Below are 25,392 nucleotides of genomic sequence, written 5' to 3'. Positions count from 1 at the left end.
TTCCCCGTTCCGCTTAGCGGTGGGGATTACTTAATGCAAATAAATCGCACACGCACGCAGGACCGCCTTGAAGTGTTTACAGTAGGCTCACTGTTTTGCTGCTATTTCTTACCGCTGCCAATCAGTATTTCCATGACTTCATCAACCAATCAGCACGGGTCGTACTTTAATTTCGGAACTGTGGATGACGACACACCATCGGTCCTACGTTATTTCGATGACGTTGTGTGCCGAACGTAGAAAACGTTGGTAATGCCAACTTCCCACCGCTCAAGCCCCTGTAGCTGATAGCACGATAAGGTGTAGGACTTTTGAAAGAGACGACCTTAGCTTAGTGTGCTGGTCTTGGTGGCGTTTGCCCAAGATAACGGTTTACGCGAGAGCATTCTTTCGTGTCGCGACTTATAAATATGTACCACGGCAGACCGGTCCGGGTTAATCGTAAAGTATTACAGCATAACACCGAATCTGTCTGCCAAAATTGTACTTAGCAATAGACGCGGTCTGAAATTAGTCCACACTAATCGTATTGCATCATTTGGTCAGCATCTAGTAGACACCACACCACGCGGTAAGCAGCAAGCACCCCTTCGAGTGCGCCAAAAACTATTCGCTAGTCTCGAGTACTCTAGTACACCGGGTGAACTATTCCGAAAAGGGTCGTTTTGTGTTTGGTGCCGGTAGAATCGATCAGTGAGATAGGGAGAGAGAGAGAGAGCGCGCGCTCGACTTTATAACATAGAGAAGAGGGTTTGAATGTGTTGGGGCGTCGGCAAATATTCGAGCGATAGGGGGTGAGAAAACAACCCGCGTAAACGATTTGGGGTGGTAGTAGTAATAAGTAGTAGTAACAGTGTTTGAAACGTGCGGCAGTCTCTTCGCGGTCTAGCACGGCATCGGAATCGGCTAAGCTTTCAGTTATCGTTTGACAGCTGCCGTTCGAGGCGGTTGCTAGAAGTGGGTCACAGCACAGCACCAGCACAGCCGAGTGAGAAGCAGCAGCACCTGAATTTCACCTTTACATCCTAGTAGTTGCACTTCCGATCGCTAAAGCCTTCAAGCAGAGAGCACTGGTAACTAAGTTTTTTTGGGTTTTAGTTTTTCCTGGCGTAGTGTGCGGGGTTGTGTTCAAGGTTGATAAGTAGAAGAAATTGAGGAATTGGTGAGACAATTTGTAGTGAAAGTACAGTGTGTCTATGTGCGGTGAAGTGAGTTTGCTAGCGGTAATTGGAGACCTTTGATAGAATTTTTATCGATCTGGTGGAAGAGGGTGGCTGGTTAACGTTGACATACCAGAGGACCTGTGCTGGGAGCGCTCGTTTAGTGCACCTCGACGACGCATTAGAAACCAAGCACGTGGCTTTGAAATCTAATATTCTTCAACACTTTCCCGCCGTCTGTACCTTCTGCTTCTACCTCGCTCACACTCTCTCTCTCTCCTAAATCCAGTGGTGCAGTTTTGTTAGCACGGTGCACAGTGCTCCGTCTCATTACTGTCCCTTCCGCAAGGGCAATATGTACTCAATTATTCTGACGCATCAGGTTACACCACGTTGCCCTAATGCTTCTAAAGGCAAGACAAAGCTGGAGGCAGTGGATTTGGTAACTGGCAAATGAAACAGCACCGGAAAACTACCCCTAGAAGGCTTCCGTAACATTGCCGGATACAGTATAGGCCTTACTACGCCGTTTGCATCGGTAGACAGTGTTTTGTTGGGGACAGCTTTTTATCTTTTCGATTGTCTGCAAAAAGGTGGTTTTTGGTGGGTCGTCGTTATCAAGCGACAAACTAGCCCGAATTCCGAAGGCGTTGCCCGTACTACGATTATTACTGCGGTCAGCTGATAAGAAGGATCGTGGTGATCCATTTTCTAAATAACAACATATTTGGTCTGCGAATGATGCGAACGACCCTCTCGTCCAATTGGATTGAATGGGACGAACAAGATGGGGGAAAAGAAATCTTCTCAGTTATGTGTTAATTGTCGGTACGATCGAAAAGAAAACCCTAAAGCATTAAAATACGGTGCGAATGTTAAATGCAAACTGTTTAGAATTCGTCCGACAGTTTTCACATACCCCCCCGGTTTCGCGTGCGGCTGCTACGACTGATGCTTCCCTTTTGTCATCCCTTATAATGTTCCGGTCGGCCTTGGCACAGAAAACTGTCTGGCGGCGCGTTTATGCAGACCCACTGATTCTCGGCCCATTTTTCGTACCCATCCTTCCAGTGTCGCGGCACACGGCCTGGAAACTTGTTGCCATCTCATCTGGTCGCCATCTGTGTTTGCCCAACAAGCTCTTCTGCGAAAAGGGTAGAACAACATTCGGAAGATGTTTGCGGGAAGCAAGCTTCCAGCGGGCTTTTTGCCTGTTATAACCAGTTTTCTCAGAAATCAACGGTTCTGGTTCTGGCGACTCTTTTCTCTGCACAGTGAACCAACATCAACCCTCCTGCTCTTGGTTGAAAGTTCCACAGCATGTCAGCATATTTCGTGTCGAAGTGCTCGAAGTTTCAAATTTTCCCGGCACTGGTTGATAATTTTTGCCGCGCTAGGCAAGAACGCACCTTTTGGGCGTTACAGAACGATTGTTTTGGGTTTCAACGTTTGGCTGGGGTGAAAATTGTGCAAACAGTACAGTTTTTTTTTTGTGTGGAAGGTGCGCCACAACTCTCGAAATGGCCGTTGGTCCGGTGAGGCGTGCGGAATCGAGTTTCTTGCGCGTGTTGCAGCGTTCCGGTGAATTTTCCAAATATGACACATGGAAGAGTGTTGCATCAGAATAGAACGACCGACACCACGTGGATAAAAAAAAATGGCCGCATGGTTTGAATTGCAAAATAATAACCACAATTTAGAACTTACCGGAATAATAATGACCATATAACAGCTACACATATCGGAGGGCTTTTCAGTGGATGAGCTACCTAATGTGCCATTCAGTTGCGTAGCCCCAGACATTCTAGCTGGCCTGAACGCTGTTAGATCGATGAGGAGAGACATATTATTTTGTCTGAGCCTTTACTTTATCTTCCAATGATAGAAAACCATAGGAATTGCACAACAATCTCCATTCGTTTGTCAATTTGCATAGAATTTAGTGTGGGAGAAGCTCGTAAATATTGCTACTCCGTTCAATGAAGCCACATGGCTCGACGCAGAACATTCCACGGGCACACTTTTGCTTCGTTAATGGGTAAAACAACAAACCTACAGTACAATGTTTGACATTCACAGCAAAACAGAATGTCTAAATGATGGGTAAAAAATGGCTAACTGGTGTCGCAAGTTTTACAACCTGTCGATGTGTGGAATGGCACGGAAACAAACAATCAACAAGGTTCCCACAGCCAATCTTTTTGCAAAACATGTAAGATTAAAAAATAATCAAACAGAGCCTATCGTTTACGGATGAGGGGCGGCACGGTGCATGTATGCCGCCGCTTTCCAAAGTCCATAAAACAAAAAAGTAAATAAATAGCAGGTGGCGCTTTTCCCCGACAGATGACGATCCGTTGATTAAGGGTTACGGGATCCACAACGTGATCGACACACTCGCGCCCACTGTCAGCAAACTCACCCGGAAGTAGGGACAGGCTAGTATCGGTGGTGGAGCTATATTTTCAAAACTACACCAAACATGATGTGTGAACTCTGTGAACCTGGCAATGGTCCATAGCTGCCATGTTGCTGGGCAGAAGCACCGATAAGCTCACCGATGTTCTCCGTAGGCATCCGAGTCAGTCAGCTGAAGAGTGATTTCCGAATATGTTCCACTCCAGTTACACCCCAAACCGGAATCGTTGGCGACAGAGAGATAGTGTTGATTAGAAGCAAACAGAACTGCAACTTAAAACCAGTGTGCAATCTTTTCACGTTTGCTTAAATATGATAACATTGACCGAGGACACACATATCGATTGGCAAAGTATCACATTTTCCACTCGTCATCCGATTTTTGTTCCGATGGCAGAATTGCATATTCAGAGTCGTGAAAGATAAGATGGGATGGTATCAGGTACACTGATTGGTGGGCCTGATTGACAACTCTTGGCAATCTTGAAAAATGTCGGAATGAACATCGTACCCTTAGCAGTAATTGGATTGTTCCGTTAGTGACATCTAGTGCGTGCTCTCCTTGGTGATAGGAAGTAGCAAAATATTTTGCTCAACATTACCACAAGCACAATCATCAGTTGTTTGTGGAGTTTGCGGTATGTACTACGATTTGTGTTTTATTTTGTACGTCACATTCCACGAGGTTGGCGAAGGCCCACTCTATTGATTGCACGCCTGGTGAGGGTTGCTGTTGTTCAAACAAACGGCAGCTTATCAGCAGCACGCGATCTCACCAAAGCTGACCTCCAAACGACAGTCGATTGAACCTTTAGCACACGATTTAGACTTCCAGATCGATAACTGTACCGATTGGTGCCGAAGTCCCGGACCATTTATTCTACCGCCCAACGTTAAAAGCGTTCCACATCCGGCTTTGTGTTCGGTTTCACTTTCATTCAACTTCCCATACCCCTCGTTAAGAAACATTATAAATAGACCCATTTTGACAACGAGACAAATGCAAGAAACCCGTCGTCTCCGCAACCAAACGGCTCCGTGTCCTTCCTGCGTGTGATGAGTACGGGTAAGGACGCTGACGTCAATGGGTAAGGGGCATTGGTTTGGGTATGGAAAACCATCTCAAGGTCCGGACGCAAAAAAGAAAAACCCATCGAACATGATTGACGAATTTCGGTACGAACGTCGCCACCGAACGCTTATCTGTGTTACGTTCGATATGCGCCAAACCACTTGCGTTTGATGTGGAGTGTGGGGGGTGGGGGTTGGGGGGGGAGGGGTGGAGTGTGGTAGGAATGTGCGGATGTGACAGTCAACGGCCATCCCCCTAAGCGCACTTGAACCGTTACCAAACCTAATCACGAGTGTTCGAGTCATTGTACTACCAAGGGCGACAACTGTTGCCAGAGTAGAGAGAAGTTTGTATTTTTATGCCGCTTCTTTAAAAATAATCCTTAACGTCGTCCTCTTGAGCTGTCAAGAAAAGGGGGCGAAATATGGACCGTCTGCATCTGTTTTGCACCTCGAGCTGTGAACGATGGCACCAATAAATGAATGGTGGAGGTGTGTCTCTTGTCTACCGAAAATACCACAAACAAGAGACTCGTTCGCGGATGCATGTGTCTTATCTATCTACGCAACTACGCAGCAGTAAGGTGATATGTTCGGTTTGATGGTCGTTTCAATGCACTTATAGATCCGTGCAGCTCCAGTTGGTCGTTGTACGTTCCTTTGGTTAGTAAATACCGCCCTTTATCGAAATTAAACTCTCCCCTTTATAGTGGTTTCCAAACTGTGTTAAGCTAAATCGATTTGGCCGTGATTGTTTCGCTTCGTGACAAGCGGTATAAATATTCATCACGCTATCAGCGACGCTAAACAACAATTGGAGCCCGCCTCGAGAGTCCCCAGCGACGGCGGCGCGCGTAATTTGGGGGACAAGGTCATTTCAGGCAGAAGACGAGCCTCCAAGGCGGGGAATTAGACATTCTATCCTATCTTCTTTGCACTGAAATTCTTATATTCTTATGCTTGCGCGATCGTACTTAAATTGATCAGTAATCATTCTAACCCGGCAACTTCAGCTGTTGCCGGCGGAAGGCATAATTTTGTCCAATTGATGATGGTGTGGTGGTACATTCGACATCCTATCAAAGTCGGAGACATCCAATTATTGCTTACTTTCCAATTACACCCTACAACTGTGTGTCTATGGATGTGCCCGCCGGATGGACGACAATCTCTGATCCCTGCTGGTTTCTAGTCTTCGGCTATTAGAGACGATCGATTAAAACTCGACAGCTAAAAAGGGGTCATACGACGAATGTGGACCTTTATTTTCCATCAATTGAGCTGCGGAGGGAACTAAACGTCTAAAAGAGACTGTGGCTTTGGGTTGCATTAAAGCATGAAGGGCACAATAGACTGTTGCTGGTGCTTAAACTTTCCTACAGAGCCTTGCAAGCAGTTATACTAATGTTTCTTTCTTTTCTCTATTTGCAGCATTAATCCGACACTTCACAAGGTTCGCACAAGAGCTGTAGAATAATCTGGGATATACAACTAACCACAGCGGAAACAACGACAGCAAAATGGTGAACGTAAGTGGCCGCTCGTTGAGATATTCGCCGCTTACTCCAAGCTTAGAGCACTAACCTAATCTCCCTCTGTTTTGCTGCTTCTCGACGCAGGAATACACGGGACCACCTCCGCAGGAAATGGAAACATTCCTGCCTCAGGATGCAAAGAACGGAGCCACTGTGTAAGTACGACTGAGCAACCATTTTACTTGACTAACGTTGGGGGTTTTGCAACCGTGAGGACCTACACAAACACGTTCTGATGAGTGATATCTTGGGCACTTGAAGTAGGGAATACAGGCAGCTGTTGGTCCAAAGACATGGACACTAGACACTCAGAGCACGACCTGTTGCTTCGTACGACGGTTAAGGAAGAATGTTTTAAATATTGTTGTCAGGTTTCGAAACTGTTCCAACAGTTTCACTACACACGACCATCGCAACAGGTGTCCTTTTGCATGGTGTGTGTCTGGTTGTGGATGCAATCGCGAAATTATGTCCGAAGAAGAATGGACAAAGCTTCTTTTAATATTTTAAAATCATGCAACGATAATATTTTAAACGAATTTTGTATGACATACTCACAGACCCCTACCGTAATGTGAGGAAGGAATTATATTTCGTCCAAAAACCCCACTTTCTCTGCGGGGCAGTATAAATCAACAAAATTTATGTCGTGCTCTTTTATCAAAGATGGAGATGGGTATTTTTGGACGAACTACCGGCAATCGACTCTCTTTGTGGGGATGAAAAGGACGAGTTGTGCAACTAGATTTATAAATGGTTGTAAAATCGGTTCGTTTCGAGCCTGGCAAGCCGACGCACGTCCAACGAATGATGGTTCATTTAAACACCAGTGGTCGGTCGGTGTCGTGTGCTGAGCACCATACATGGTCTAATGATAATTGATTGCAGGATCCTGATCGGTGTTTTGCTTTGCTGCTGGTATGCAATCTTTATATACTTTTCCATGCACCCTCACATGCTTCTTACTCGAGCAGAAACAGAACAGACAAATCTGCATGTTACAATGCACTGCGGGAAGCTTACGACTGATTCTTCATAATCCTCCAAAAAAAACCCTCTGGAGGGCATTTAGTGTCTACAACGAACCCCTTTTTTTCTACGTTCACGAAATACTGTTTCGAAATCTGGTTTAAAGTTTACGTCTGTGATGCAGTGATGTGGAAAGGAATTGCAAAAAATAAATCTCCTCAGCAAAGTCACACCAAGTACATGCGCTGCTGACCCGCGGATCCTTTTTGCGGTTGACCAAGGTACCCTCGGTGTACTTCTTTGCGTTCCCGATTCGGTTTTCACATCGCGTTTCGCCAATTGGCAATCTTCTCCGTCCTGCACAAGAAAAACTCGTCTCTCGACACACCTCCAATGTCCCCGGCGATTTCGGCTTCCCTTTTGAGCGAGACTCTGCTGTTCTGTCTTGCTTCTTCACCTTCGGAACGTTTTTTAGCTGCTTCGTTGCAGCATTTTCTTTTGTACAATTTTCGTGCCATTGCGTGTGAGGGAAGGAAAAATTTGATAATGAACAAATCGATATTTCGAACCGGATATCGATCGCGCAGGGTAGCGAGGGAGGCATAGAAGAAGAGAGAGAGAATATGAGGGAGAGGAAATGAGAAGAGGATGTGGTGTGCAGAAGGAATAACTCATCATCTTCTGCACGGTTATTGGTGGAACGCAATCTGTGGAGGTACTTGGACCGAAGGCGGTGTGGTATTTTGGTGGAATAAATTAATTCCCGACCTGAAATCATTTAGAAAGAGGGAAGCAGTAGAGATGAGGTGAGAAAACGGGATGAAAATTGCAAAGAAACACCGAGAGCTGGGCAAAATGTCACTCAGACGTTGGCAGGCGTATTGATGCTAAAAGACGGGTTACGAAGGGTTTAGTAACTTCAATTTGATCCCCCAAAACAACCTTGTATTATCAAACGTCCCATTAATCGTCCTATTTCGTAGCTTAATGTTTTAGAGCAATTTAAACGATGGATTTTAATGAGGCATAGAACACGAACCCTCTTCACCGAGTGCCATGACGTCAAGCAACCATTCAAAAGTTGGTTCTTCCATTGATTCCTAATCCTGTGTTGATTATGTCTAATTTTAAGCGTTCGTATTTGGCCCACGCCCAATTCGGGTTTCACGTGATCGTGGTTGCGATGCATCGGTACACCGAGAACCTTGCGAAACAATCTCATAAAAAATGCATCGTAGGCTATACACAACTGGCTGTTTAGCATACGCAGAAAGAAAAGTAAACCACCCGCTTTCTCGCTTATGTCCCTGTCCCCGTCTCTGGAGCCCTTCAATTCGCTCGAGGGCTGAGGCGTTTTCTTGGCGAAAGCAAGCAAGAGAGTATCGAATGGGGCCAGGGAAAATGCAACCTACCAATAATGTGAGGCAGGCTAGTACGGTGGGACGGAGGTATGCAGCAATCGATGCAATGTCGCTTTACGTTGTGTTTTGTTTGCCTTTTTTGTTCGACGTGGACAACGTCCCCCAACTACATGTCTGTGGGGTCCATCATATTTTGCCGCAATTTCCAGAGAAGGGAGGGCTTGGCATTGTACGCATTTCAGTCCACGCTGCGTTCGGTGGGATGAAATTTTCAACAGCAGCGTGGAAAAATGCATCTGAAAAGGGCACGGAGGGGAAAGGTGGTGCTCGGCAGTTAATAACAGCTCCGAAGAGGTAAACCAGTGCGTATACCACCGACGGTTGTTAACGGACAGAAATGGTCGAAAAACATCACTTGCGCATGTGCATGTCTCTGTCATTCGCTGTAGTTCGGGCGAGATTCGTTTGCTCCTGTGAGAGATGGAGCCGCCGCCCAAAAATTATCCTCCTGTCGTTCTGCTTCCTATGCTGCTGTTGTCTGCAGTGAAAAGTCCACACAAAGAAGCAGCAAGCAGAGCAGAGGGTAGAAAAATGTTATCTTGCATGTACACCACCAGCTCATGGAGGCTCGAACATGCCCAACAAAACCCCCTGAGGTCCGGCACTTGCTGCAGGAGGGCGAAACGCATGGATTGGTGGGAATGGTTTAATTTTCGCTGAAGCAACCGAAACGACTGCTGGACGATCGAGAGCCAACGACCAGGACCAAAACCCTTTGCTGCGGTCAGTACGCTAACGGTCGTCCACCGAGCAGGAGGACTTTGAAGAGGTGTCTCACTAACTGCGAAAGACCTCTGGCCGTTTTCGGGCCGTGTTAGAGAACTTTGTGGGTGTTCGTATGTGTGTGTTTGGTGTTTGGTTGAAAAGTGTCCATTTGTTTGTGAGAAAGGTCACACGTGTTTAGTATTTTTATGTATGACACACGTGCCCAAGGCTTTTGAAAACATTTCGTGCGTTAGATAGGAAGAAAGCAAGACCCAGCGAAAGCAGCCCCAAATTCTGCCCCCACGCGCCCAGGTTCTGAAGCAAGACCTTCAACATGGCGTCGTCCAACAACAATAACAATAATAACAATGGGGAGAAAATGGACATGGATATCAGGTGAATGTTGCGTTGGGAAATCGTGGAGTTGAGGGAGCGATAGTGGTGGGAAAATGAGCCGCCGCTTCAACTGTATCCACAGTGAGAAGCTGCTTTGGCTGATGCAACAATGCAGCAATTTGTGTCAGGAAGGGTTTGACATGGGCAGACTCCGCTGACGTAGTACATACATATCACATAGTAGACGATCTTCAGACTGTACCTTAGGAGCAAAAGTAGAAGCGACACCTCAGACGAGAGACATCAGTTAAAAATGAACACCCTATGAACAACGGATTGTTCTCTCTTCTTCTTCGATAGGTACAAGTTTACACCTGCCAAATCTGATGTCGAGGCCAATGGCACAATACAGTTTGATCCGTTTAAAGAACGGAAATTAGAACATCCTACAACGTGAGTGATCGAGATCTTCCATTGCGTGGCCTTTTTGTTGTTGGCTTTTCTGACTTTCCACTCTGCTCCGCTCATACAGTGATGGCGAAACGTTAACGCATCTGCTGAAGGCTTCGCTCGGTACGGGCATCCTGGCGATGCCGGTCGCTTTCAGCTACGCTGGTCTGGTTGGAGGTATCCTAGCTACCGTCTTCACCGCTTTCATCTGCACGCACTGCGCGTACGTGCTGGTCAAGTGCGGCCACACGCTCTACCGTCGCACGCATCGGACAGCAATGAGCTTCTCGGAGATTGCCGAGGTGGCGTTCGAGAATGGACCGGAGTGGGGCCGTCGGTTTGGCATGCCAACGTCGTACTGCATCCGATACGGGCTTTTCATAACGTACTTCGGTACCTGTGCCGTCTATACCGTCATCATTGCGACCAACTTCCAGCAAGTGATCGAGCACTACTACGGCAGTCCGCTGAATCTGCGTGTGATGATTGCTCTGCTGCTCGTGCCGCTCATCCTTCTGTCCTGGGTGCCGAACCTGAAGTACCTCGCACCGGTCTCGATGGTCGCGAACGTGTTTATGGGCGTTGGGTTGGGCATTACGTTCTACTATCTGGTCACCGATATGCCGCCGGTCGAATCGCGTCCGCTCTTTTCTGCCTGTGATGCAATGGCCCGCATTCTTCGCCATTGTGATCTTTGCGATGGAGGCTATCGGTGTGGTGATGCCGTTGGAAAATCAGATGAAAACGCCCCAAAACTTTATCGGCATCTGTGGTGTGCTGAACCAGGGCATGGCCGGTGTGACGCTGATCTACATCCTGCTCGGTTTCCTAGGTTACGTGAAGTATGGTGATGAGGCGGCAGGCAGCATTACACTCAATCTGCCGGTAGATGAAATGTAAGTTCCCCGTCGTACTCTGTCTGCTGTTCACGCAGGAATGGTGATGACTAACGAACTGCGGTTGTTTCTTCCAGACCCGCTCAAGCGGTAAAGATCCTGATCGCGCTAGCTGTGTACTGTACGTTTGGACTTCAGTTCTATGTGTGCCTCGACATTGGCTGGGTTGCCATTAAGGATCGGTTCACCAAGCGACCGAGACTGGTGGAGTACGTTATGCGCACCATCCTCGTGACTGCCGCCGTTCTGCTAGCTGTCGCCGGTACCGACCATTGGTCCGTTCATCGGTCTCATCGGTGCATTCTGCTTCTCGATCCTCGGCCTGCTGATCCCAATCGTCATCGAGATGGTTACGTACTGGGAGGAAGGGTTCGGACCCGGCAACTGGATCGTGTGGAAGAACGTGATCGTCTTCGTGTTCGGCATCATTGCGCTCGTGTTTGGTTCTAAGAGCTCCATCCAGGACATCCTTGCGCTGTACGCCTAGGTCTGCAGCACCGAAGGCTTACACGTCGTAGGAGTTGCAGGAGATGGCAATAGGCTCAAAACACATGAAGCAATTACATCTAGGAGGATCGGCTGACTGAGAAACAAACTGCCTTTCGTTTGCTTTTCTGCAGCTGTTCATTTTCTATCTACGTTTTGCTATTTAGAGTTTTTGTGTTGATTTACTATTGCACGGCCGTTTTTGTGCATATGCTGCGCCAAGCGCAATCGTAACTTTGGATGTGGGACGTCTTCTTCATCCAGACGTCCGTGTGATCCAGAAGAGTGAAGAGCAATAGCGCGTGCCCCCTAGTTGTGTCGTTAGAAGCAAGCACGTTGTGGAGCCTAACCACACCCGGAAGCGCAGCGAAGATGTTTGTTAGGCTGGACCATCATCATCATTAATACCACACATACACAAGTGCCTCAAATAGTAGAGCAACAGCATATACTGATATTGCGTAGAAGTAGTAACAACAGAGCAGCGACAGAAAAAACAGACGCGCATCGTAACGCAACGAGCAGCAACACTGTTGCTTTATCTGCACCACTTTTTCGGGCAGGCCGGTGCTGTTGGCTGGTGCTAGCGATTCCGCGTCTGGTGGTACGGTACGTGTTTTTTCCACCTTATTTGTCGGTAGAAAATGGAAGTTAACAAAACAGCGCATTTTTGGACACGTCGTTGTTGAACTTTTCAAGCATCGAAACGCCCGGTCTCAGGGATATGATGAGTGAGCATTTCAAAAAGTTACAAACAAATCTCGCCAAAACATAACAAACCAAGAACAAACCAAAAGCCATCATTATTGTTGTGTGTGTGTGAGTGTACGGCAGCAAAACGAATGGTTAGTGGAGAGGGAGGACGAGCTGGCGTTTGACTGTCTCAATTGTAACGAATGTTTCGCTGCCATGTGTTGCTTTTATCAACATGCTTTTTTGTGGCTTTTTTGCTGAGTTTAGTTCAGAGTTCCCAGCCCAGTCCTACCACACACTGTACTGTACAGGCCGCCTCTGATTTGCCTTATCAAACGTTGATCTCGTGCTCGACTCGAGGTTTCACTTACGACCATATCCCCTCTGCAAACGTGGACGAGTGAACGGTTCTTTTTATAAAAGAAACGCTTTTCCTGCTGCGTCTGCTGATGTGCACGCAGAACCATCGAATTGAACACATACCGTTTGAGTGGAAAAGATAGAGCCATCCAGCCACAACAACAACCACCCGTATAAGGGACTTCTGGGACAATCATTATTCGGCAAATGAAACCACGCTACGCCAGGTCTCTAGGGATCGGTGATACGTATTAAACACTTTCCACTGAGCTCTCACCATTAAGGACTCCTACCGTAAAGACGCTCAAAATCGGCAACGGCTAGTGTCATAGAGCATTATGCGTTGTGCCCGTTCCCTGATATAGTGTACTTCATTCATTCATTTAATCGTTCGTTGTTGGTTTGTTTGCTCCCATTCCTTTAATTATTGTCCTATTACCATGTAATCATGTTTTCTCTCATTGGCCCGCATTAGACTAAGTGACTATTATTGGAATAATAAGTATGATGATTTCGGTGCTAGGGCGCTACGCACTGGCACGTTAAGATTTACGATTGATTGTAAGAGTGCGAAGAGAAAAGAAACAATTAAGGAGAAAATTTAATATAACAAAGAAATACACAAATAAAAGAATGCGTGTGTGCCTTTGTTCTGTGGGTTAAAGACACGAGAAAATTCTGTGGGAAAATGATTGCATACTGGAACTACGGCGGAACTACGGATTCTGGGACACCTGAAGAACAGCAAAAAGGTAACTGTACACATCGCTTAATCGGTTCATTATACTGTATAGAATAGATTTTCCTTTACTCGCGCATATCATACATAAACATTTTCACAACAAAAGGATAACTGTAAAACCCAACATTTCAAAACAAAATCTGCTGACGGAAATCCACATCCCTTCCGACGGTTACTTTGCACATTTCCCTGAAAGATTTTTAACCCACTTTACGCACGAAGTTGATTGTAGACAGGTTGCTCCGTGCCGAAAACAAAGGTGTCATTGGTGGTGGAGCTAGTCCTGGAACCGTTTCATGGACGATATAACATCGCCCCGTTCGAAATCTCTTAGGTCCTCCAAATTGTCCGAGTCTTGTTCGATGGCTTCGAGCTTTTGGTGCTTAAAGCGAAGCTCAAACACTTGCGTAATGGCTTCGCGGAAGCAGAGAAAGTTGTAATCGATCACACCCTGCCGGGAGAAGCTTTCCTCCCGAATAATGCACACCAAGGCTAGGAATTTGTTCACCTCCCGGAGGTACAGTACCGTGCTGTTGTTCATTTTGATAATGCTCGAGCTCTGGTTGTCGAACGCGGGCACGTCCGGATTGTCCCGGGAGCTGTGAAACGGGATAGAAAAGGGAGACGGTTAATCTACACGCCATCTGCCAGGTGCTCCATATGCCGTTGTATGGTATGGTACCCACCCATAGATGCAGGAAAGATCAATAACCACATCGATCATGTCGCAGCACAGCTCGTAGCTTTGCATGTCCACCGGTGTCGCATCGGTAGCGATGTAGATCTTCGACACCACATCAAACAGGAACGCCTTTTCGATGCCGGAGTTGTGAATGAACAGGTTGAGCAGATTCTCGAGTGCCGCTAGCTGAGGTATCAACTTCTGGACCACCTTCGAAAACGCCTCAAATATCGAGTGATCGTAGATGGACGTCAGGTGAAAGTTTAGATGAACGCCTTCCAGCCCCGCATCGATCAGATCGTCCGTCGCCCGCGAGTGTATGTCCCGCTGGGATTCCATCTTAAAGTCGTCGCTCACACCGTCCACCTTGTGGATAAACACCTCGAACTTGATGCGCGGATTGACCTTGTGTGCCTTGGTGACGGTCTGGTTTAGCTTCGTTAGTGCCTCGACGTAATCGTCCTGAGCATCTATCACGAACACTAGTGCCCCACAGCCCCCAAATATCATGTCCGAATCGAACGTCGGATCGAAAAAATCGATCTGCCCCGGAAAGTCCCAGATCTGAAACTGCACGAAGCTGTTGTTGTTGATGTCGTCCTTTACGATTTTGTTCGTCGACTCTAGAAAGAGTGTTTCGTTCGGGGACATCTTGTGAAAGACCACCTTCTGGATGGAGCTCTTGCCGGAACGCCGTAGCCCCATCAACAGAATGCGAGGCTTATCGTCTGACGTCCGATTCCCGTCACTTTCGTGCTCAAAGTCTCCGTACCCAAAATCCTTCGGAAACGATCCCACCTGTTCTTCCTCATCCTGGTAACTCTGCAAAGAATACCGAGCAATAACTCCCCAATTAATCACGACCGCTCTGCAGGACTACGCGCGACAATGACTTACCATGTTTTGGGTGTAATCAAGTTACGATTCACTCGTGACTGCTTTCGTAAATCAAACCAAACAAACTTAAAACCCAATTACGTCGCGAATCCGCACGATCGTCCCTGAAGCAAGCTCCCCTTTGTGCCCTTTCCTTCTCCTGCTGATGTTTTATGGCATCGACGAACCAACTAACTCGTACTTGGATCTTTCGATAGGCTGGCCAGTAGACCATGGGGGACGTGTTAAATGGTGACTAACATGAAGATTCGCAAGCAAAACTCTCTTTTTCGACCGGAATAGCGTGTGAAATTTGATCTTTTCGCACTGCTTATCACTTTGTGTTTTGGTTTGTATTGCGATGTCAAATTTGTTCTTGCTGTCGGAAGAGCGTTTACGACGTGGAGTTGAAAACTCGCCGACCTGTCACTGTCGGAAGATTTGGCTCCCAAGGTGTCGGAACATTTGTTTGACTGATCTTTTGTTATTGGTGGTGCGCGAGGCGAGTGAAACCACGTGGAAACCAAGCCGCCCAATTGTTTTCGTCTGAAATTCGCACAGAAATCATGGAACAGTACGCCATCCCGAATAAACTCCCCTCGGAAGAGGTCAGCGTATTGACTCACCGCAAGGGACGCCTGAAGCAGTTGGCCAAACGTGCGGAAGCTAACCCACCGGCCAAGAAGAAGCGTACCTCGTTCCGTAAGGTAAACACGTTCGTGGCCCACTCTCGGATCTCGGAACGCGATGCAAAGCGCATCAAGCGCAACTTCCTGAAGAAAGGCGTGCTGCCGAAGAAGGAGGTGATGTACAAGGAAAATCAGCTGGTGCTGGTGTACCGTCACCGTGGCAGTAAGGTCATCGCCAACAAGGAGGTGCTGAAGACGCTGGTTCGACTCGGCCTGCCGGTGCAACGGTCCGCCACACTGCATCGCCTGACGCACGAGCTAATCGCACAGCTGAAGGTGGTGGAACCGTTCGTCATCTGGGGCTATCCAAACATAACCGTCGTCCAGGCGCTGCTGTACAAGTACGTCCGGCTGCGCTGCCTGCAAACGGGCGAAGAATCGAAGAAACCCGTACCGCTGACGTCCAACAAACAGGTGGAAGATTTGTTCGGTTCCCTGGGCATGCTGTGCGTGGAAGATCTGCTGCACGAAATCATGAAAGTTGGACCACACTTTGATGCCATCCGCGAAAGGCTGCGCACGTTCCTACTGAAGGATCCGGTCGGTGGATGGAAGAAGAGCTCGACAAAGGGTAAACTGCGTTCGATCGGTGGCGAGGCCGGCTTCCGAGGGGAAGAAATTAATACACTCTTCCAAAGGATTGTGTAACGGCTTAGATGAATAGCGAGTATCTAATGTTAAGAAGACTGTAACATAATGCGAAGAAATTCAAAACGAAACATATAAAGAGAGGAATGGCAGTGCGCACTCTGATGGACATACACAAACTAGATTGTATCACGAGTTTTTATTTTTGCATGAATATTCTTCCCAGCCAACCGAACTAGTGCTCTAAATCTGATAGAATTGGTTGTTGAATTCAATAACGCCTGTGTAGTCACCGTATCCGAACAAACAATCCACTGTGCCCAAGTGTACAATCATCCAATTTGCCACCAAGTTTGAGGTTACTATTTTTTCCGCTTTTACATTGTTCTTTTGGAATGATTTTTTATGAGACATTTGCAATATATAAGCAGCGGACGAGAAACTAAACGCAGCACAATATTCGCGCGGAATCGTTGAACACTGAGTGAGCAATCGTCAACATGTTCAACCGAAAGTTTGTGGCAGTCGTTGGTATTCTATCGACACTCCTTTCACTTGTTCTAGCTGCTCCTCAAAATGGGTAAGAAATGGGCGGGAAGGCGTACCTTCGATTGTTCAAATCTTACAAAATCTTGACTTTTACAGGGAAGAAACGATTCATTTCGGAAGTCCAGCAAACAGCAACGGTCCAGCGCCGATGAATCCCGCTGAGAATGGGGCCGTTGTCGACGATCTGATCCAAGAACACATTCCTGACGATCAGGAGCTACCTACCGATATACTTCTTTGAGCTTTCATCAGCTGTGCTTTTGTTATCATTAGGGTACACTTTTTTAGAGATAAAAGAGATAAACAGATTCCCTAATACACCCGTGTATGATTTTAGATTTCTTCGCCTCCGAAATCTAGTTGGCAGAGCCATGGCCACTGTTGCTAGGGAACACTACTACTTCAGCTACTACGATCTGAGCGGTTCGTGCAACGATCATGCACTTCCTTTGATAAAAATAAAGGTCACAAAATAGAAATGAAAACTATGTCTTCGTCCGTCGGACGCGCTTCGCAAAATTTCGGACGAAAATGAATCGCATTCCAATTCCATTCTTCTCTTTCTGATCTAACAATGAAATCTGTACATTTACTTCACTTAGTATAATCGCGTTAGAAGATATACTATAATAAGGTTAACATTCTAATCAATAAATGCTACTATGAATGATATATCGGTAACTAGTAAGCTGTCTGTGTGATGCTGTTAATGCTTTGTACGATTATAATTTATTTCCTTTCATGCGTTTAGTAGTTTTAGTAGTATAGTACGATTAATGTTATTATTAGTGGTAATAGTAGTACGTTGAATCACGAATCGCCGTTGCTAGTCGCTAGTTGCTTTAAAACATCTTGAACTACCCAGCACGAGCACGGGGAACACAGTGTCTGATGTTGTACTACCGGTTAGTTTCGAAGCCAGCTACCGTCATTTTTGTTTTACAGCTGCTACTTACATTACAGCTCCACCTTTGGCTTGGTAAAACATTCACTCAAACACACACACACACACACCCACAAACAAGTTCTCGGCAATCTGATATTCATTCCAACAACAACTATCCGCACACTCCGCTAACAACCATCGAATTTACGCTGCTGGTGCGGACTTCAAAAACACAAAATTGCTCTTGGCGCGTCTCAATATTGTAAGCACGGTACAGAACTGCTACTTTACTGCTTCCTTGCTCGAGGTAACGTACTTTAGGGTCGCGAAATAAAAGACAATCACTTCACTAGCTACAGCTATAGCTCTTGTAGTCCCATCGAACGGCTGAGTAGATTTGTATTTGTTTTGCAAAGTTTTGCTCTATACATACTGGCACGTGTAATTTCCATTTGATTGAAGTTGTGTAACAAACACACACATATATATAGTCTACGTACTTATCTTCACTTCATACCGACGCGATGCTTTGTCTGTCTGTCTGTTTTTGTTATGAAGTTCAACGTTTAACAATATATTTAAATGGGTTCGGGGTTCGTTATTTAAATTACTTGGCAAACCTTATACATAGATTTCACTATTTGTGTTCACGGTTGTTGTCATTCCTTCCTACTAATATTTACTGGAATTCGCATTACGCCTTCACTTTAACATTAATGATCGCTTTCTGCTGGTTGCGTTGATCGTATCTCAACAACTTGCCCTAACTCCGCGCTTGTTTGATAGAAGCTCTTGTCGATATAGTCTTCTCCAAAAAATATCGCTTCCTTTCACCAGCGAATAATTAAAATTATTACTGAGTAAAATAAAACAAAAAAAAAACAACCGTTACAGCCGAAAATGACATTTCTTTTTGCCAAGAATTGTGAATATTGTCCGTTTAAAAAACAACTCCTATGTTACACGAATGACTATGCAGTATGCGTACGTGTGTGTATGCTTTTTTGTTGTTGTCAGTGTTGAAATAAATATATAGAAAAACCCCTATGAACGAAAGCGGAAACTGAGTGGATGCCTTTACCACGTCCTGATGAAATCTCGTCGCATAAATATCGTTTTTATAGTTACATGTAAACCAATGAATGGAAACGAACGAATGTGTATGTAACAACAAATGCAAGAAAGGAAGATGATGATCTCTTCTCTCTGTTTTTTATCGGCAAACTTCACCAACCCCTCGAGCACCTAGGCGAATGCTTTCGTGACCAAGCATTTTGGGTCTGGGCGGTAGAAGGGTGATGGATTTTTGCTTCCTTTTGGGGGGGGACTAGGAACCGTAATGCGTGTGTGTTACAGCATTAAACCAATTCGCACTCGCTCTCATTCTCTCTCGCTCTCTTTCTCTCTCTCTCTCTCTCGCTAATGGAAATGCCCTTTAATCATCCATCATTTGTACAAAGCTGACCGGAAACATGCCCCGCCGCGTGCTGTCGCCTTCGATTTGGCCTTCCATCCAGTTTTCGTCATCGGTTCGTTCGTTTAGCACGAGCAGTATTTCACCCTCTTTGAACTCCAGCTCATCGTCATTGTCCGCGTTACAGTCGTAGAGTGCTCGGCACCGTCGTAATGCTCCGGTCTGGGAATCGATGTAATGTAATGTAAAATCTAACCAACTGGTTGCATTGCTTGCTGGCGTGCGGAAGGTACTTACAAAGCTTCTGCTGGATAAGTTAAAGGAATCTAGCCCCGCTGACCCGGCGGTACTTCCGCTTTTGTCGTTCCGACTGTAGCTACTGTTGGCGGAATCGACATTACCCCCGGACGATGACGCCACCGAGTTGTCTAGCGTGTTTACTCGTACACCAGAGGTATCATAGTCTGCATATACTGTTCCCTTCATTATGCCATCCAGGCTCGTATCGTACGCCGCTCCTCCTACCGTTGGACCTTTCGCCTTTTTTGGGGGCAAGTAATGTAGAGCAAACGTTAGAGCTAGTCCTTTTCATCCACACAAAACGGTACATGATCTGAAAGGCTGCTGCTTACCTTTCGTCGCATAACGATGGCATCATCTATGGAGGACAGGCTTTCGTTGGATTGTCCGTTGGAAGCTGATTTTTCTGAAATGCAAAGTAAAGCCACCAGCGTATCCGTACGTGTTTGTTGCTACCTTTGCACGAACTTATGACGAGTCCTTACCTGCATTGCCAATGATTGTTCCCGCCACTTGCGAGGGGATCGGTTGCTTGGGACGGTTGGACACAGGTTTCAGCTGAGGAATTTCTCCAGCAGGCGGCAGAACTAGCTTAGCACCAGCTGCAGAGACAAATGGGGGCATAAAATGAAACATGTTGGACTGATTTCCATGTACAAGTTACGCACCCAGGTTTCGTCCTAGGGATTCTCCACTGGGCGAGCGCTTGTGGCCGCCGGTGAAGGTGCTCAGGAAGTTTGGATCACGGCTGCCGCCACCCACACTGGTGGACACGGCCGCTGAAGCAGCGTACGGCTCGTAACGGTCGAACACTTTGTTATCAAACTGTAGCTGTGCCTGCATGGATTTCGTCGAACCGCCGCGCATTTCACTCGACAGCAGCGCGGCCGGTACCGACGACGAGGCGCTACTGTTCGATGCCGGATCGGACCCTCGCAGATGTGGCAGCGTGCTGTACATATCCGGGTGATGATGGTGCAGCCCGTGTAGCCCGTGCTGCGACGATACGCCGAACAGCTCGTTCTCCAAGTTCTGCGAATGCCGTGGCGCGTGTGGCAATGTTCCGTACGTGGTTGGGGGAGGGGCCGGTGCAGTGCGTTTCTTGAGTGAGCCCAAATTTACTGCAAACAGAAAGGAACGCTCGTAAGAACATCGCACAAGGCCAAGATTCGTCCTAGCTTGCTAGTGGATGGAATGGTTAGACGATGAAGGATTACAAACCGGAGGATGGCTTTTTACTGGCCGACACATTAAACCCCGGTACGCTTGAGGAGGTTAGTTGCGACGAGGCAGCAGCACCCTGCCTGGCAATGCCGCCGCTGGAGCTGCTAGATATGGGACTAGAACCGGACGGGGTGGGTGCCACGTTCGACACGGACCCACCGCTCACGCCACTGACGCTAGCATAATGCGAGGAGAATGATGCGGACGTATTGAACTGTTTCGGACTCGTACCGGATGACGGGATTGGTGGTATCTGGCGCTGATCGCGCACCGCATTCGGGTTGCAGCTCGAGCTCGGACTGGAACCGCTCTGAATGGAGTCGCAGGTGGACGATCGGGATCGTAACGCGACCGGTGAATCGCCGCCAACGAAGCTTGGCGGTCGGGAGCGCGACTTCCGTTCGTCCATCAGCGCCGTATCGTCGTCGGAGAAGTCGGTCGACCCGTCGTCGTGTATGTTCCAGTCGGTATTAATGTGGTCAAACGCACTCTTCTCACGCTTCATGGCATGCTCGATCTGCACGGAAAGCGGGCAAAAAGCGATAAAATAGTTTGCTGACGAGGACGATCCTCTTTTCCTCGACTGTCTTCCTTACCAATTCTTTGCAAGCTTCGTTTCCCATCTCTTTGGCAATATCCAGCGCTAGTTTGTTCTGAGAATTGCGAATATCGCAATCACAGCCAGAACGAAGTAGCAGCTTCATGCATTCGCGACGATCGTGCAGTGCGCATAGATGCAGTGCCGTGTTTTTGCCACTCACATCCATCGGGCCGGGTGGATTGGTTTGCTTGTTCAAGCCCTGCGCCGTCATGTTTTGTATCAGAAAGTCTACGATGTGCAGCGTCGAACCCATTTCTCGCAATACCGCCAAATGGAGTGCGGTTTCACCAAAGTCCTGCAAAGCATACTAATTATCGAACGCTGTTTTTGCCCCAGTCCTACTGATTCTTACCGACGATGGTAAAACACAAGTAAGATCGGCGCCTTCCGCCCAAACTTGCAACAGCTGGCCAAGGTCAGCGTTGATGATGGCTTGCTCGAGGTCGTTCCTAAGATCGCGATCGTCCGCACACGTTCGCATCACGTACCGCTTGGCTACGTACTTTGCCCGAATGAAATCATATCGCTCCTCCCTGCGAAAAACCGGCGAAAACTGTCAATAAAACACCCACAGAACTTTAAAACTTACCCCCAAAACGAGGATACGTACATAGAGCTTTCCGGAGTAAGCTTTCCCTGCGCAAGAGTGGCCTCCATCACCTCGTTCAGTGCATTATTACCCATGGCGCGAGCCACGAGCAGCTGTGCCGTCGTCAGATTGTCGAGCGTTAAGCTTTGTATGCGCGAATGGTGCACGCCCAGATCCCGATGCACGCCCGAGCACTGAATGCACACCAAGATGCCAAAGTTCAGGCTTATCCACGTGACATCGTTTCGGGAACCACAGTCACAGCACTGATCATTGCCCGGCAAGTTCTGTATGTGTTTAATGACCGTCTTCTGCAACTCTATCAAACTCGGACTCATCTGTGGATTGGCGTGCTGGAACGCTTTCGCCAACGCCTTTTCCTTGCAGTTGATCAGCACCGACATCCAGGCCTTCTGGTCCGCTTCATCCTCCGCTTGGAAGTGATAGGACCGATTATCTGCAAACGAACAGCAGTGTTATGGGAACCGTTGTTGGGGCCATCCACCTAAGCACACACATGCCGGCCATACTTACAACTTATTAAATCGAACCCCTTCCTATCGTCTGCGAGCGGTTTTATCTGGCAGGTCAGCAGATTGACGCGTGTCGGTGCTTTGGTTTCGTCCGCATGGCATATGTCCAAGAATCCGTCCGCCGTTACCCGGCACCGCCGCTTCTGCCACACACGGCGCACTTTGCCTTCGCTTTTCTTCAACAGGTGGCCACTGCGCGTGATGCCGTGGTTCTTATCGCCCTGCAGCTGGTGCAGCGAATAGCCGACCGCTCCACCTTTATCCCCCGGGGGAACATTCTCGACCCGGTCAAAGTCGGGGGTGGATCGTAGCAGGGTGCGCAGTTCGAGCAGTTTCCGCCGCTCTTCGTCCTGCTTGTGACGGATGGTTTGTAGCTTAATACTGAGTTCCTCGATGTAGGTACCGAAGTGGGCAATCGTTTTGAGCCCATCCTTAAAGTAGCTACAAGGGAAATGAAGGAAGCATTAAACCTCTAACTAGGTAGAGTAGGCTCCAGATGGATGACTTACTTGTTTTGAGCATGATAATATTCAACCAAGTGTTGAAGCAATTCGATTCCTTTTTTGGTTTTAATTTCATTAAACTTTATAAGATACTGCAATAGGGAGACGATAACAAGTTAGCCTATCGAAACGAGTACTGTACAGCGGCTCAATGTTCTCTAAACCTTACCTCGCACATCTGCAGCTGAAACACACGGCGCTCCTTCTCGATTTCTTCCGCTATTTCCGCTGGCGTCACCTCCGTCCGCATCATGCCCACCTCCTTGGCGAGCGCCTTCTTTTCCTTCTCGATTTTCATTAGTTTGGAATCATAATCTTTGGCCGCCTTGTCAAAGGGTCGTTTCATTTCGCCTTTCATCCCGCGCAGCTCCGACTTGAGCAGCGAGTCCACGGGAAACATCACAATGTTGTTGATGTTTTGCATCTGCCGAAGGGGAAAAGAATGGAAGCGCATTTTACACTCCACCGTCTACCGTCTGGCTGTCCACTGACTGCACTACCCACCAATGTTTTCATTAGCGCACTTAGCTCTTTGGTAACAACGGAAAACTTCAGGAACGCGGCACCGATGTCCGGTTCCTCCTTGGACAGCGCCACCGATCCGAGTCGTTCCAGCGCCCGTACCAAGCACATCTCATTATCCACATGGGCTGGAATATGGTATTTGTGATTAGTAATGTCTTTACCGTCCTTCTCTCGGCGAAGCAAAACTTACTGTTTCCCGAATTGTGAATGGCTTTGACAGCTTTCTTCAGTTTTGTTAATCCTTCGCGATCGAAATCCAATGTCTGTTTCGGAGGTGGGAATAACAAAAGGAACGCCTGTGTTAGATACATTCACATACAACTGTAGAACTAATAATCAATTTCATCCGGTATGAAGATAATACAGCAACGATATTTATAAGGCGCGCGTGCCAGCAGTGCTACCGCCTTAAATGGCATGTGCATACGTGCACACGCAGCAAGCAAAGCGATGGTGGTTTGAATTTGGAGGACGGTTAATTATTTATTCCATACCACCCAACCCCCACCTACCCACTCGCGATTAAAACTCGCCAATTTGGGAAGCGAAGATAATCATATTTAATACGGCTGATCGGAAACATTCAAGCAAGTTAAGATACGCTGGGTTGGCTTAACAAACTATACGTACCTCTTCAAGTGCGGCGATGGTTTGCCGGCACTGTGCCATACGAGACACGAACGTGGACGTTGTCGGGGAATTGTAGTCCTCCCGAGTTTCCTCGAGGAATTCCCCGACACCAATGAGCTCCGGCATGATGGCGATGGTCGTAGTTATGGAGCGTATGTAAATTTGTCAATTTGCCACCAAGCACACCCAAAACATCAATTAGCAAACACGGCTTTATTAACAGTGGTAGAATCGCGATTGTTCGATCGTTTCGCGCACATAGCTCTTCACACTTTCACTAGAATAAAGCCAAACATTTCACCCATCTTCATAATTAATGCTTTCCGCACAGCATTAGCTAAGAGCATCTTTGATAACACAAACGAGCTTCTTCCCGTGTTTTTTTGTTGCACTCTCCTTTTGTTGCTTCTATTGATAACTTTGCTATCCGTTTGGGGCGGTTGTTCAATTCAATTCATTTAATCGAATTTAATGTTTACGTTGATGTGAGGTTGTGTGTGTGCAGTGGCACATCATCCTGCCGCGCCGAATGCCCGTGATGTTGAGTTCCATAATTTCTAAAAATACCCTTTCCACTTTTCAGATTTATTTATATGAACGCCTAAATTGACACCTTGCTGGTGTTTCTTCACGACTCGCGAAGGATGCGGAATGCACCTAAATTTTTGCTTTTTTTAATAAGAGGGTTTATGAGGAATTCCTTTTTCTTACCACTTTGCGCTGCAAAAAAGGCTTAGGATTTAGGATATAACTTGGCCAAACTGTTATCACTGCGCGGCATCGATTCGAAGTGAGAGAGCGTCAAGTTGGGCAGTCAGAAGAGGAAACAAAGCATAGGATTAATTGGATTAAAATTTCATGACATCCTTTGCTGTACACTTTTTGGTCTGCGGTTTGAGGGAAATTGGTTTCTGATTTGTTAATAATTCACTGTTCCAAGGAGGAAGATAGAACAATACAAGGAGTTAATTAACGCGGAGAGCGTAAAACAAACGGATGCATAAATTGTGCCCATTGCAAAGCGCATATGTATGACGCATACATTTGAGGTACAATCAAATAACTTTCCCGTCACTACCGATGGCTCAAACACTTGCTAACACCCTTTCACGTACATCCTGGCTAATCTGTTGCACCAAATGGAATACAAAAAAAACGCTTTCACGTAACACGCCCTACGACGATGTACACACAGAACCATCTTCAGCATATGATATATAGTTGAACCAGGCACCACCAGCAGCAAGCAGCTCACACTCTTAGTTGCCCCAGCAGTGCGCTTGAATCATCCGAGAAGCCACTCTAGCAGCATTAAATTAACGAACCGCGATACACTACAATGCCATCTTGGCGGGCGCGACTGTTAGCACCACAAAACCTGAATCCGAATTGCGATTTGGTTACCAGGATTTGTTTTTACCACTTGCTTGTTTATTCGTCGTACCGAAAAGCTCTGCTCGTTTTGCAATTCTGTTTCTTTTATCCGCTGTGCTTGCGTCCTTCTGTTCCTTGGCAGTGTTGCGCAAAAGCAAGTTTGCCCGTGACATCTGATACATTTACC

At 47.0% G+C, this 25,392-nt stretch overlaps 4 protein-coding genes across 15 annotated transcripts; 2 read left to right on the top strand and 2 right to left on the bottom strand.

Annotated features, from left to right (window-relative positions):
• The first annotated feature begins 810 nt into the window (after positions 1-810).
• Positions 811-13,134, top strand: LOC118512087 (proton-coupled amino acid transporter-like protein pathetic). The gene is given in 8 exon segments (XM_036056050.1): positions 811-1,073; positions 6,081-6,178; positions 6,269-6,339; positions 9,976-10,068; positions 10,148-10,718; positions 10,720-10,961; positions 11,039-11,222; positions 11,224-13,134. Coding segments are annotated over 7 exon segments (1,395 nt in total). The 5' UTR covers positions 811-1,073; positions 6,081-6,169; the 3' UTR covers positions 11,449-13,134.
• Positions 12,078-18,910, bottom strand: LOC118512094 (ras-related GTP-binding protein C). The gene is made up of 3 exons (XM_036056058.1): positions 14,822-18,910; positions 13,929-14,746; positions 12,078-13,841 (listed from the first exon to the last, which is right to left on the bottom strand). Exons 1-3 carry the CDS (start codon positions 14,822-14,824, stop codon positions 13,520-13,522), a joined length of 1,143 nt encoding a protein of 380 aa, XP_035911951.1. The 5' UTR covers positions 14,825-18,910; the 3' UTR covers positions 12,078-13,519.
• On the top strand, positions 15,267-16,261 carry LOC118512106 (60S ribosomal protein L7-like). Its single transcript, XM_036056078.1, has one exon. It carries the CDS (start codon positions 15,367-15,369, stop codon positions 16,135-16,137), a length of 771 nt encoding a protein of 256 aa, XP_035911971.1. The 5' UTR covers positions 15,267-15,366; the 3' UTR covers positions 16,138-16,261.
• On the bottom strand, positions 17,879-25,392 carry LOC118512057 (arfGAP with SH3 domain, ANK repeat and PH domain-containing protein). Of its 12 annotated transcripts, none has more exons than XM_036055918.1 (16): positions 25,276-25,392; positions 23,832-24,108; positions 23,392-23,464; positions 23,181-23,326; positions 22,846-23,100; positions 22,683-22,768; positions 22,175-22,614; positions 21,662-22,097; positions 21,404-21,584; positions 21,047-21,346; positions 20,448-20,967; positions 19,895-20,347; positions 19,712-19,828; positions 19,559-19,632; positions 19,224-19,466; positions 17,879-19,148 (listed from the first exon to the last, which is right to left on the bottom strand). In XM_036055918.1, the coding sequence occupies exons 2-16, from the start codon at positions 23,955-23,957 to the stop codon at positions 18,948-18,950; spliced, it is 3,651 nt and encodes a 1,216-aa protein (XP_035911811.1). In that variant the 5' UTR covers positions 23,958-24,108; positions 25,276-25,392; the 3' UTR covers positions 17,879-18,947. The 12 variants fall into 12 exon arrangements, with proteins under 12 accessions (XP_035911811.1, XP_035911806.1, XP_035911807.1 ...); XM_036055913.1 differs by having other exon boundaries at positions 23,832-24,551; positions 25,276-25,377; XM_036055914.1 differs by having other exon boundaries at positions 24,874-25,369.

This window comes from Anopheles stephensi, chromosome 3 (assembly GCF_013141755.1).
Source record: "Anopheles stephensi strain Indian chromosome 3, UCI_ANSTEP_V1.0, whole genome shotgun sequence".
In the NCBI taxonomy this organism is placed as follows: domain Eukaryota; kingdom Metazoa; phylum Arthropoda; class Insecta; order Diptera; family Culicidae; genus Anopheles; species Anopheles stephensi.
The sequence above is the reverse complement of the archived record's forward strand: the minus strand, read 5'-3'. Positions and strand labels throughout refer to the sequence as shown.